The sequence below is a fragment of the Manis javanica genome, chromosome 9 (genome assembly GCF_040802235.1).
Source record: "Manis javanica isolate MJ-LG chromosome 9, MJ_LKY, whole genome shotgun sequence".
Taxonomy (NCBI): domain Eukaryota; kingdom Metazoa; phylum Chordata; class Mammalia; order Pholidota; family Manidae; genus Manis; species Manis javanica.
This window is the reverse complement of record NC_133164.1, coordinates 50,794,592-50,808,825: the sequence shown is the minus strand read 5'-3', so window position 1 is coordinate 50,808,825 and position 14,234 is coordinate 50,794,592. Positions and strand designations below refer to the sequence as shown.

The 14,234-nt window shown below is 36.3% G+C and overlaps 1 protein-coding gene across 1 annotated transcript in view; it reads left to right on the top strand.

Annotated features, from left to right (window-relative positions):
* The window catches only part of SUGT1 (SGT1 homolog, MIS12 kinetochore complex assembly cochaperone), a 48,692-nt gene extending 34,819 nt beyond the window's left edge, over positions 1-13,873 (top strand). The window contains exons 11-13 of the mRNA XM_037022977.2: positions 4,018-4,108; positions 7,777-7,958; positions 13,312-13,873. Coding sequence (XP_036878872.1) covers positions 4,018-4,108; positions 7,777-7,958; positions 13,312-13,413 — 375 coding nt within the window. The 3' untranslated portion in view covers positions 13,414-13,873. The remainder of the gene's footprint in view (positions 1-4,017; positions 4,109-7,776; positions 7,959-13,311) is intronic.
* Positions 13,874-14,234: the final 361 nt, after the last annotated feature.

Below are 14,234 nucleotides of genomic sequence, written 5' to 3'. Positions count from 1 at the left end.
TTTTCCTTTCATTTCTGATTCTGTATATGTGTGTAGATTCTCTTTTTCTCTTAGTAAGTCTGGCTAGCGGTTTATCTATTTTGTTCATTTTCTCAAAGAACCAGCTCTTGGTTTTATTGATCTTTCTATTGTTTTATTCTTCTCAATTTTATTTATGTCTTCTCTGATCTTTATTATGTCCCTCCTTCTGGTGACTTTGGGCCTCATTTGTTCTTTTTCCATTTTCAATAATTGTGACTTTAGACTATTTATTTGGGATTGTTCTTCCTTCTTTAAACAGGCCTGGATTGCTCTTAGAACTGCCTTCGCTGCATCCCACAGAAGTTTGGGTGTTGTGCTGCTGTTGTCATTTGTCACCATATATTGCTTGATCTCTGTTTTAATTTGGTTATTGATCCATTGATTATTTAGGAGCATGTTGTTTAGTCTGCCTGTATTTGTGAGCCTTTTTGCTTTCTTTGTACAATTTATTTCTAGTTTTATGCCTTTGTGGTCTGAGAAGTTGGTTGGCAGAATTTCAATCTTTTTGAATTTACTGAGGCTCTTTTTGTGGCCTAGTATGTGGTCTATTCTGGAAAATGTTGCATGTGCACTTGAGAAGAATGTGTATCCTGCTGCTTTTGGGTGTAGAGTTCTGCAGATGTCTATTAGGTCGATCTGTTCTAGTGTGTTGTTCAGTGCCTCTGTGTCCTTACTTATTTTCTGTCTGGTGGATCTGTCCTTTGGAGTTAGTGGTGTGTTGAAGTTTCCTAAAATGAATGCATTGCATTCTATTTCCTCCTTTAATTTGTTTCACATATGCTGGTGCTCCTGTGTTGGTGCATATATATTTATAATGGTTATATCCTCTTGTTGGACTGCCCCCTTTATCATTATGTAATGTCCTTTTTTATCTCTTGTTACTTTCTTTGTTTTGAAGTCTATTTTGTCTGATACAAGTACTGCAACTCCTGCTTTTTTCACCATATTGTTTGCATGAAATATCTTTTTTCCATCCCTTTACTTTTAGTCTGTATATATCTTTAGGTTTGAAGTGAGTCTCTTGTAAGCAGCATATAGATGGGTCTTGCTTTTCTCTCCATTTTATTACTCTGTGTCTTTTGATTGGTACATTCAGTCCATTTACATTTAGGGTCATTATTTATAGATATATATTTATTATTGCCATTGCAGGCTTTGGGTTTGTGATTGCCAAAGGTTCAAGGGTAGCTTCTTTACTATCTAACTGTCTAACTTTAACTCACTTATTATACTATTATAAACACAGTCTGATGATTCTTTATTTCTCTACCTTCTTATTCTTCCTCCTCCACTCTTTATATGTTAGGTGTTTTGTTCTCTTTTGTGTTTCCTTTGACTGCTTTTGTGGATAGTTGATTTTATTTTTTACCTTTAGTTAGTATTTGGTTGGTCTGATTTCTTTGGTGTGATTTTATTTTCTCTGGTCACATCTATTTCACCTTAGGAGTATTTCCATCTAGAGCAGTCCCATTTAAATATCCTGTAGAGGTGGTTTGTGGGAGACAATTTCCCTCAACTTTTGCTTGTCTTAAAATTGTTTAATCCCTCCTTCAAATTTAAATGATAAATCCTAATGGATACAGTATTCTTGGTTCAAGGTCCTTCTGTTTCATTGCATTGAATATATCATGCCATTCTGTTATGGCCTGTAAGGTTTCTGTTGAGAAATCTGATGATAGCCTGATGGGTTTTCCTTTGTTAGTGATCTTTTTTCTCTTTCTGGCTGCCTTTAATACCCTGTCCTTGTCTTTGATCTTTGCCATTTAAACTATTATGTCTTGGTGTTGTCCTTCCTGGGTTCCTTGTGTTGGGCGATCTGTGGGCTTCCATGGTTTGAGCGACTATTTCCTTCTCCAGTTTGGGGAAGTTTTCAGCAATTATTTCTTCAAAGACACTTTCTATCCCTCTTTCTCTCTCTTCTTCTTCTGGTACCCCTATAATGCGAATATTGTTCCATGTGGATTGGTCACACAGTTCTCTTAATATTCTTTCCTTCCTAGAAATCCTTTTATCTCTCTCTGCCTCAACTTCTCTGTATTCCTGTTTTCTGATTTCTTATCCATTAACAGCCTCTTGGACCTCATCCCATCTGCTCTGAAATCCTTCTGTTGATTGTTTCATTTCTCTTATCTCCCCCTGGACTTCATTTCTTAGCTCTTGCATATTTCTCTGCAGGTCCATCATAATGGTTATGACTTTTATTTTGAATTCTTTTTCAGGAAGCTTGGTTATATCTATCTCACCAGACCCTCTTTCTGGGGTTGTCTGAGTGAATTTTGACCGGACCAGATTCTTCTGCCTTTTCATGGCAATAGAAGTGATCGCTGGCAGGTGGTGTGTGTGTCAGCTGGGAAAACAAAGTCCCTTCCTGTTTGCTGGTCACCTTGCCCTTCTCCGCTGCCTGTGCTGGTTACCCGCACAAAGGGAGCAGTCTGTGGGTTAATTCCCTGAACTGCCGTGGGTGGGGTGTCTCTCGGGATAGCCTAGGTCACTGTGAGGAGTTGCAGACGTGCTGGGTGTGTTCTCCTGCAAGAACGGTGCCCCTTCATGCCTTTTGGACATTGCTCCAGCTTTCTCTGCCTGTGCCGGACAGCTGCATGCTGGTGGCAGCCTCTGAGTCTGTCCCGGTTATCTGCGCGCTGGGAGAAGACTCTGTGTGATTGCTCTGGGCGGGGCAGCTCCCCACCTGGTCTGCAGCAATGGCGAGTCAGCCAGTTTTCTTGCAGTGCCGGTGGTCGGGGGGATGAATGGCAGGCTGCTTATCACCTTGAGGGGCTTCTGAGCTGCGTTGCCACCCAGAGGGTTAGGGCACCTGAAGTTCCTCAAAATTCCCAGCCTGTTGGGCTGAGTGTGCTGGGATGATTTTGTCCACCTGTTAAACCCTTGTCCCTTTAAGACTTTTAAAGCGCTGGCTTTTCTTTTGTCCCATGGGAGCTGGCTGTGGGGACCTGCCCACAGTGTTTGTCTCAGATTTCACCTTTCAGTTTCTCTAGTGTCCAGTACACCATGTGATGTGTGTCTGTGCTCCTGGTGCAGATTACTAGGGCTGGTTATTTAGCAGTCCTGTGCTTCCACTCCCTCCCCACTCTGACTCCTTTCCTCCCACTGGTGAGCCCAGGGGAGTGCTTGGGTCCCACCGGGTCACAGCTTTGTATCTTACCCTTTTTGTGAGATGCTTAGTTCTTGCAGATGTAGAATAGCCTGGCTGTTGTACTGTATCCTCTGATCTCTCTTTTAGGAATAGTTGTATTTGCCGCATTTTCAAAAATATATATGGTTTTGGGAGGAGATTTCCACCACCCTACTCACACTGGCATCTTGAGTGCCTCCTGACTTTAGTATTTTAAAAATCCCCCACATCCCTGAAGACAATACCTTGCTCTTTATAGGTGTTTACTAATTATTGAATGAATGATTGTAAAAATGTTAGCATGTTGTTATTTTTATACAATGGAATGAATTTTTCACTCCAAAACAGGTAAATACACATCAAATGTAGTAATTGCTTTAAAACAGGGCTTTTCAGTGGTGGGCACTCTGGACATTTTGGGCTGGATAATTCTTTGTTGTGGGGGGTTGCCCCACATGTTGTGTGATGTTCACTAGCGCCCCCTAGCTGCACTTCCTTAGATGGTAGTAGCACCACTCAGCCAACTCTGAACACCAACAATGTCTGCACACATCTCCAGGTTCTGCTTGAGGGGCAGATCACCCCTGGTGTAGAACACAGCTTTAGAACAAAAAAGCAAAAGGATTTCAATACTCTTCTGAATTGTAGTTTACAGTAATTTGTATGTTGATTTTGAAAGGTATAGACAAAAAGACGTTTCAAAGTTCTTCAGATTTAATCTTGTTTTTTTAAGAAAACTGTCTCAAGGATACTGTTACTTTTTATAAAACTTATCTGATGACTTAAAATTGTTTTGTTTTGTTTTGTTTTTTACTGTTTTGTGTATTTTACATTGAATAATGGATTTTATTTGTTGTTTCCTCCAGATTGAAATTAAAATGAAAAAGCCAGAGGCTGTAAGATGGGAAAAGCTAGAAGGGCAAGGAGATGTGCTTAAGCCAAAACAGTTCATAGCAGGTTTGTTTTCTGGCCTTAGCCTTAAATTCATATTATGTTATATATGTTATGGAAATGAGCTTTGTTTACTTTCATTATGTATTTCCCCAAGATACATACATTGAATATAAGATTGCTCTGTTATATGAATACAAAGTAGTCTTGTTTCATGAAGGTTCTAACTTTTTAAACTCCTAACAATACAGATGAATGGCAGCAAAGCACAGAGGGAGCTGGGATTTTTTTTATCATATCAGTTTATGACGTCAGTTGGGAGTTGGTTGGTTTTGTGTGTTGCCCTGTCCTATGGCTTCTTTTGGGTTGTATTTGAATTAGTAGCTTGCAATGCTGATAGATTTCCTCCTGTTCCCACTTCCTTCCTTCCTTTATTCCTTTCTGTTTCTTCTACTGATACTGTCAACTCAAATTTTCTGGAATTTCAGGGCAGAATCAAGTATGTAGCCCATTTCACTATACTGCTAACTTAGAGGTAGACACAAACAGGTTATAAAGGCCTAAGGAGAGCCTAGGAGAAGAACAGAAAAGTAGGGTTGATTGTTTAATTCTTTAAGGAGCTGTGTTGGGGTCAGTTCTAAGCAATGCAGTAGGTGGATAGGTATTTTTTCTATTAGACAATTAATCCACTGTACATTCTGAGAAATACAACTTAAGCAACTCTGTTTTATAGCAATGGACTCATTAATGAATGGGGAGAGATTTTCTTTTGATTAGAGTTAATGCTCTGATTTGATGTCTTGAAATGTTTCACCTTTTGAGCTTTTTCACTGCTTTTATAACAGAAAACACATTTCCTTGTGGCATCTTTTAGAAAACACTGAATTAGTCAATCGATCATTTTTATTATTTTTGTTTTGAAATAATTTTGGATTCTCACAGAAGTTGCAGGAATAATAAGAGTTCCTAGGACCCTTCACCCAGCTTCCCTTCATGATAACATCATAACTAGCCTTTAGCTTAATTAGCAAAACCAGGAAATTGACACCAACAAGCAATTTTTATTATTTATTATTTTAATTAAGGTATCATTGATATACAGTCTTATGAGGGCTCACATGAGCAACATTGTGGTTACAACATTCTCCCATATTATCAAGTCCCTCCCACGCCCCATTGCAATCACTGTCTATCAGCGCAATAAGATGCTATAGAGTCACTACTTGTGTTTTCTGTGCTGTACAGCCTTCCTTGTGACCCCTCTGCATTATGTGTGATACTCATAATGCCCCTTAACCCCCTTCTCCCTCCCAACCCACCCTCCACAACCCCTTCCCTTTGGTAACTGCTAGTCCCTTCTTGGAGTCTGTGAGTCTGCTGCTGTTTTGTTCCTTCAGTTTTGCTTTGTTGTTATACTCCACAAATGAGTGATATACCAGCAAATAATTTTTAAGGATTAAAATACTTCAAGTTGGTTTTTAATCTATTTATTAAACTTCTGCCTCATGATTTATTTGAAAAACATGGTAAAGATGTTAATATGCCTCTCTTGGGGCTGACTCCCCGAGAATTTTGAGCTGAGATTTATGTAAAACTCAAGAGTATTTTTTTAAAGAAACATTTTTAAAATGTAGTATCTCATTTAATTTTAACACCAACCCTATATATTAGTCACCCTAGTATTGTTCCTCCTATTTTTCAGTCTCAGAAGGGTTTTAGCAATTTGCTTATGATCACCAGAGTTTTCATTGTCTAGGACTTAAACCCAGGTCTTCAGAGTCTGGATCCGGTGCTTCTTTCTGTTAACCCCTTTTGTGATACTCCTTGCTGCGTGTTCTAGCAGAGTGAAGTCTCTCCTGATATGAGTATCTTTGCAGTTAATTGATACTGCAGTGAATGAGCAAGGAAATCGGCTTAGCCATCTCTCAGTAGTTCATCTACTATCTATAGGTGTTAAAAGTTTTTCTGAGATTAAATATAAAGATACCTTTTTTAGTGTTACAAAGTTTTTCTAAGCTCATTGCCTTGGATATTTATGATGCTATTTTTCCTATTCTGTTATATTTTTATAAGTAATTAATATGCTTGTTAGATTGCTGTGTCCTGCAAGCTGGAGACTGCAGATAAGGGCAAGTTGCCTAACCTATTTGGGCCAGCTTTCTTATCTCTAAATTAAGATTAGAACTTGTGATTCCATTCTTCTGGGAAATTCACATTAGGATTAATTGAACCCGTGTTTCTTAGGCTCTTAATTTACTATGACAAGCATTTGTTTGCTTTGTTTTCTTTGCAACTAGTGAAAATGCATGGAGATAGAGGGATTACTGGTAGACTAAGGGTAGATAGGATTTGGAAAACTGTATGCTTTAAATAAAATTATAGGGTGTTTTTGTTTTGTTTTAAGGGGGTGGGAATAAGCAGAGGAAGTTGGTTTACAGGTTAAAAAAAGGGAAGGAAAAACAGAATGAAGAATTAGTTTCCCAGCTATTTTTGAGGAAAGGTATAGAGAGGTAGTAGTGGAAGAAGGGCATTTAGATGAGGAGTGCTCATCCTAATACATTGGTAGAGAAACTTTGAGTCAGATTTTTTTAAAGTTCTAGAGCTACATTGTTCAGTAGAGTAGCCACTAGTCACATATACCTATTGAGCACTTGAAATATGGTCTGGATTAAAATGGGCTGTATAAATTTATACTTTATTGAATTACTTTGCTCAAATACCTATCAGAGTTTGAAAACTTAGTATGGAAAAAAATTTATTTTTATATTGATTTCATGTTAAAATGATAAATTATTTTGAATAAATAGGTTAAATAAAATACATTATTAAAAAATCATTTCACCCGGTTGTTTTTAGTAATGTGGCTATTAGAAATCTTCAAATTATACAGGTGACTTACATTTGTGACCTGCTTTATATTTACACTGGACAATTGAACAGAACTGCTCTTAGAGCTACTGAGTAGTTTTAGTTACTTTGTAATTTGTATATCAAGGTCTTGACTCCCTTGGTCTTTGGGGCAGCTGTGGCTGTGCCTTTAGCCCCTTGGCCAGTAGCCTCTGGCTGCAAGGTCTCCATTTGTCCCAGAGTACCCTACAAATACTATTATTTTCTATGTGTGGTGTGGGTATTGAACTCTATACCATCACTTGTATTTTTCAGCATTTAGGAATTCCTTATTTTCTCCTGTTGAAGTTAATCTAATAATTTTTAATGTGAGGATGGGATGTCTTAACTCACTGTCAAATGGCATGGATAATTTATGTTTTGGATTTATTTCTACTCTGAAAGATTGTAAGTACCTCAGAAGGAGGTACATATTAACATTTATTTTAATCTTGTTTACAAGACAAATTTCTTAATGAAGCATTTTTTTAAAAGATGCTATTTTTAGAATTTTATCTTTGTATCTTTTTCATAAATATAAACGTTCCTGTATACTTCCTTTACTAGTTCCCCTATTATTAACATTAAGACTCATGTTTTTAAAATCTAATTTTTCAAAATATACCAAAAAGTTGCACTTTATTAGATTATTTTGCTCTAAAGAAATTCCCAGATTATGCTAAGGATTCAGTGTTTAAACGTGTAAATCTAAGTATTGATGTATATAGCAGAAAGACACTATAAACATGAAATTCAATAACCTAAAATTATGTGCTGAGATGTTTTATATACCCTATGATCACAGAATTTATATGTTGATTAATCACTCCTACCTTTCTGCTCCATAGATGTAAAGAACCTGTATCCATCATCATCTCATTATACTAGAAATTGGGATAAATTGGTTGGTGAGATCAAAGAAGAAGAAAAGAATGAGAAGTTGGAGGGAGATGCAGCTTTAAACAAATTATTTCAGCAGATCTATTCAGATGGTTCTGATGAAGTGAAACGTGCCATGAACAAATCATTTGTAAGAACATAACATAAAGCTTAAAAATATATTGTATTAGTATCAGAAGTTTAAGAGAGAATCACAAGGTTATTTGAAACCAAATTGTATATATGATAGTTGGGAGAACTTTTTGAATATGCTTTGTCTTCTTTCTTTAAACTTAGAGTAATTATTGAGGAAATTGGAAACCTACAGAGGAGATGAATAACAAGTGGTTTTTTTCCACGTAAATGTTTTTGTCAGTAAGTTAAAATTTGGAAGGCTTAATAAATATGAAGGTTATGGAGTTATTCGTGTTGGATTTATTATAGTAGCTGAATAAGCTTCCATTGGTTACTTTCTAGAACCATATATAGTCTCAGTGTCAGGGATGAACAGTAGAGGAGACAAACTTGCAGCATGGTGTTGGGCAAGCAGAAGGTACACATTAGTTATTCATTGGCTTGTTAATAATTTGTCTATTGATTAAGAAAATTCAGTATTTTTTGCCAGGTCAGCATAAATACCATCTAAATTAAGCTTCTAGTTATGAGATTTTAATGACAAGTCATCAGTGTAGAACTATGTAGATTATTTTGCTTGAAGATACAGTCAGTTGACTTGTACCAGTAGCCCTAGAAATGTCACTCTCTTCTTCTAAGGCATTTATATTTATAGTAGAAAGTTAATACTTAATATTAAAATTAATATTTAGTTAACAAATATTGCGTTGAAAACTCAGATATTCCACATGATTACCATGTAGTAACTGGTCATGATTGTACTTTTTACTGTTGACTTAAAATTTTTTTTAAACTTTCTATTTTGAGATAATTATAGATTTACATGTAGTTGTAAGAAATAATGCAGGGAGATCCCTTGTATCCTTTAGAGTTTTCCTCTGTGGAAACATTTTGCAAAACTGCAGCATATCACAACCATGATACTGACAGTTAAGGTACAGAACATTTCCATTGCCACAGGATTTCCTCATTGTTGTCATTTTATAGTCCCTACCCACTTCCCTCTCATCCCTATCCCTGCTTAACTCCTGGCAGCCACTAATTTAGCAAGTCTTTATCAAGTATATAGTTTGCAAATATTTACTCCCAGTCTATGGCTTAAATTTTCTCAATGATCTTTTGCAGAACCAAAATATTTTATTCTGATGAAGTCCAATGTACCAGTTTTTTTTTATAGACCATGCTTCTGGTGTTTGGGGAAGATTTCAAACTATAAACTTAATCTTATTAATCTGAATAGTTTATAGGACTACTCAGATTATCACTTTCATATTGAGTGACTTGTGGTAGTTTATGTTTTTAAGGAATGGTTTATTTTGTCTAAGATGTCACTCTTAGTATTTCCTTGCTACCTTCTTGATATCTGCATTGGTAATTTGTGCCATGTGTGTATGTTGCATCAATTTTGCTGGAGGTTTGTCAGTTTTATAGATTTTTTCCCCCCCCAAAGAATTAGCCTTTTGTTGATCTTAAAACTTTTTTTTTCTATTTTTTTGTTCTAAATTTCATATCTGTTCTATAATTTTCTTTCTACTTGCTTTGGGTATATTATGCTTTTCTTTTTTTTTCCAGTTGTATTTTTCAATTCTAAAATTTTCCATTTGGTTTTCCTAATATCTTCTGTTTCTTTGCTGAGGTTTTTTATTTTTTCATTTGTTTTAAGTAAGTACAGAATTTCTTACTAAAGCATTTTTATCACTATTGCTTTAAAATCTTTGTCAAATAATTTTAACAACTCTATCATCTCTATGTCATCTCAATGCTATTTATTGTCTTTTTAAAAAAATGTAATCTGAGATCTTTCTGTTTTTTGATGTTTTTTTTATCAGTATCAAGTGATTCAGTTGAAACCTGAATCACTTTCAGACATTTTCATGTTATGCTGTGAGACTGGATCTTATGTCAACAATAAGAAGTCTATCTTACTTCATTAGCTTTTCTGATGGCCATTTTGGCAGAGGACGTGAAGGGACTGCCTCATTACTGCCAGGTTTAAGGTAGAAATCGAGGTATTCCCACCTGGCCTCCTTGGACCCACCCCAAGGCATTTCCTTGTTACTGGGAGAGGGCAGGAGATCTGGCCCCAGTTGGAGCTTTTTTTGTTGGTGTCCCATAGTGTTTCCAGGTTCTTCATCTCAACTCTGGGTATTTGAAGCAAAAGGAAAACCAGGGAACTCACCACCATGTTGTTCCTTTGGTCCCAGTCTCCCTAGTTCATTTGTCTTCTCTTCATCTTTTAGAGTCTTCTTAATGTTTGTTTTATATGTATAATATCTGAGCTTTTTAGTCTTACTCTGTGTCCCCAGAAAAAGACATAAATAATATTGACATTTTTAAGAGCATGCTAGACAAAATATTAGTGTATAAAATTTCAAAGATAGATTATGCAATCTGCATCTGTTTGCAAACAGAGACTTTGCTAATTATAGTTGAACTATATACACCTATAAAACAAGCCGTGTATTTGGCAGCACTGGCCTGGAACATACCAAGTGCTTGCTTCTCTCCTTGTGGGAATGCAAAAGAAACAAAACAGACTCTTCTCCTCTTTGCCTACTAGGGACAAAAAGACTAATGTAGAAAATAATCAGAGGGAAATACTATATTAGTCTGTAATGAGAGAGGGGAAAATCAGTGTATCAGTGTAGATTATAAACTAAACCTGCTTCCTTCAGCCCTTTTAGGAGTAGTTTATTATATAGACTTATTCATTTATATTCAGTATTTTATTTGAAGCCCACCATATGCCAGGCCACCGTGCTCCTATCTAAGATAAAAGTATTAGTACAATGTGCTCCTTGCTTTTTTTTTATTTTAATTTTTTAATTAAATGTGGTACCTGATATAAATTATCCAGAGTAAGACACAAAAAGTTCTAAAGCATTGTGGGGAGGGAGGGAATGGTGTTGGAACAACAGCACAGAGTATCCAAGAGTTGTGGCACTAAACTGAATGGATTAATCTATCTCTGCCCCAAAAAGTCTTACATTGCTTTCACTTTAAAAGCCCTTTATTTACTCTTTTTCTTTTTATGATTTTTCCCTGGGTAATTTCTATTGACCTGTTTCAAATTCTTTGACATTTTCCCTTGGCTGTGTCAAGCTTGCTGACGGGCTGGTAGAAGTCCTGATTTTTGTTCATGGGATTTTTATTTCTAGCATTTTTGATCTGATTTTTTCTTAGAGTTTCCATGTCTCTGATGATATTTTCTGTCTTACCCTTTTACATGTTGTCTCCTTTTTCTTTTTTTTTCTTTTGTGATCATTAATATAAAATCACATGAGCAACATTGTGGTTACTAGATTCCCCCCATTATCAGGTCCCCACCACATACCCTATTACACTGTTCATCAGCATAGTAAGATGCTATAGAGTCACTACTTGTCTTCTCTGTACTATAGTGCCTTCCCCGTGACCCCTCTATATTATGTGTGCTAATCGTAATCCCCCTTATTCCCCTTCTCCCTCCCTTCCCACCCACCCTCCCCAGTCACTTTCCCTTTGGTAACTGTTAGTCCATTCTTGGGTTCTGTGAGTCTGCTGCTGTTTTGTTCCTTCAGTTTTTTCTTTATTCTTATGCTCCACAGATGAGTGAAATCATTTGGTACTTGTCTTTCTCCACCTGGCTTATTCACTGAGCATACCTCCCTCTAGCTCCATCCATGTTGTTGCAAATGGTAGGATTTGTTTTCTTCTTATGGCTGAATAATATTCCATTGTGTATATGTACCACATCTTCTTTATCCATTCATTTACTGATGGACACCTTGGTTGCTTCCATATCTTGGCTATTGTAAATAGTGCTGTGATAAACATAGGGGTGCATCTGTCTTTTTCAAACTGGGCTGCTGCATTCTTAGGGTAAATTCCTAGGAGTGGAATTCCTGGGTCAAATGGTATTTCTATTTTGAGTTTTTTGAGAAACTTCCATACTTTTCCACATTGGTTGAACTAATGTACATTCCCACCAGCAGTGTAGGAGGGTTCCGCTTTCTCCGCATCCTCTCCAGCATTTGTTGTTCCTAGTCTTTTCTATGTTGGCCATCCTAACTGGTGTGAGGTGATATCTCATTGTGGTTTTAATTTGCATTTCCCTGATAATTAGTGATGGAAAGCATCTTTTCATGTGTCTGTTGGCCATCTGAATTTCTTCTTTGGAGAAGTATCTGTTCATATCCTCTGCTCATTTTTCAATAAGGTTATTTGCCTTTTGGGTGTTGAGGCATGTGAGTTCTTTATATATTTTGGATGTTAACCCCTTGTTGGATATCTCATTTACAAATATACTCTCCCGTACTGTAGGATGCCTTTTCTGCTGATGGTGTCCTTTGTGTGCTCCTTGCCTTTTATGGGTTATCAACTTTAGTTGGAGTGAAGAGTGGGAAGCAGATATAAGAAAGCAGACCCTTAGAATGTTAACAGTGCAGTGTGATACATGTTATATTAATGGTAATTATGTTCTTCGAGGGTAGAATTTTTGACTAGGGTCAAAGAAAGCCACAGAGAATTAGTGACATTGTCGTATTTGGAAGATAACTAAAGATAGAAAAAGAACTGGAATGGAAAAGAACATCCCATGCAAGGAGCCCATGTAGGGCAGCTTGGCACAGAGCTTGGCTTTATATTGAGGGTCCAGTGTAATAGGAGGGTATATGTGACTTTGTGTGTTTGCCAGCAATTCAGCTGGTTATTTGAAATGCTTAGATTTTAGTAATTCACACTGTTGGCTGTGATCTAAGTCAGTGAATTTTTATTGCATTAAGATAACAGATGTCCAGAAAGTTTTTTTTAATGTATTTATGAATATGGTAGGGTTGTTGGTAGATCATATATTCAGTAAATGGTAAATAGATAACCAGTTCTCTGCTGAGACACCGACTTTGTGTACCTCTGTGTGTTTACCTCTATTTAAAAAGAATTCCAGCATATACTTTCACATACTTGGCACAGAGAGTATTAAGAAGAGACTCGAGTTCTGTCTAGCTAGTATAGAAAGAATCCACTTTGCCTGGTCTTTACTATCCTCAGTAAGAGGGATTACATCGTCATTTTCCTTGGGAGCCAATTTTATTTTCATCTGAAGGTAGTTTTCTACATACACCTCAGTGCTGATTGGTAGAGACATGGTGCTTCATATGGCAGTGTATGTGAACATAATGCTTCTACCTAACTACTTGGGTTTCCTTTTAGTTACATAAAGTGGTAACTTCTCTGGAAAGCCTGAGATAAAATTAAAATATTGTCTTATGTTTATATCGAGCCAAACATAGCTTATATTTGAGATTCTATGCTTGGAGCATTTTCAGAAAAAATACTCTTGTTTTGATTATATGGCCCAAGAATTAATCTATTTTTATTTTTTATTGCAGATGGAGTCTGGTGGTACAGTTTTGAGTACCAACTGGTCTGATGTAGGTAAAAGGAAAGTTGAAATTAATCCTCCTGATGATATGGAATGGAAAAAGTACTAAATAAATTAATTCGATATCAATATATTGCAAATTTCACCTAATGCCCATTGTATATTAATATTGCATTCATAAATTTTGAACACTGAGTATCTTTTTGAAAGGTTATATCTCTTTATCTCTTTGTGCTTTAGAAATTATTTTCCTTCAAGTGTTCTAAGAGTCTAGTGAAGAATGAAGATCATACTTTATCACTTTTGTCCTTAAGAATTTCAGATATGCTGAAATGGAATGAAGTGTCATTTGCTACTAGATAGATTAGTTCTACCTAACTGTGGGAGTGGAGAAGTCGTTAATGGGATATCTTGGGTTTTATTGCCTTATTTTTGATTCAATATTTTGTTAACAATACATTAGACTTGGCATCTTTGGGTGAGCTAGATTTTCAACTTCAGTGTTACATTGTTTGCTTTTAAAAACTGCTTTTGAATGGAGTTGTAAATACAATTTTTCTATGAAGATACTTGGTTTATTTACGTTTTTCTTAAGTTTTTAATACGAACTTTGCGACACTATTTATCACAATGAGTTCCCATTTATTCTCTTTATGGGAAATATTTGTAACTGCACTGAGATTTTGGTTGTTATCTTCAAAATTCCTGTATAAAACATAGACCCCTGAGTTTAACATGCTGCAAGTTTATCTATACTGAAGAATAATCTGTGAAGCTGGGGCAGAATGATTTAGGAAAGCCCAACTCCACCTTGCTGCTTTTGCCACAGCACGAGTCCTGAAATTACAGCACTCGTGGTTTGGGTTTTGTTTGTTTATTGGAAAATCTCTTTTCTCACATCCCTATGATTACTTTGGTTTCATTGGTTTA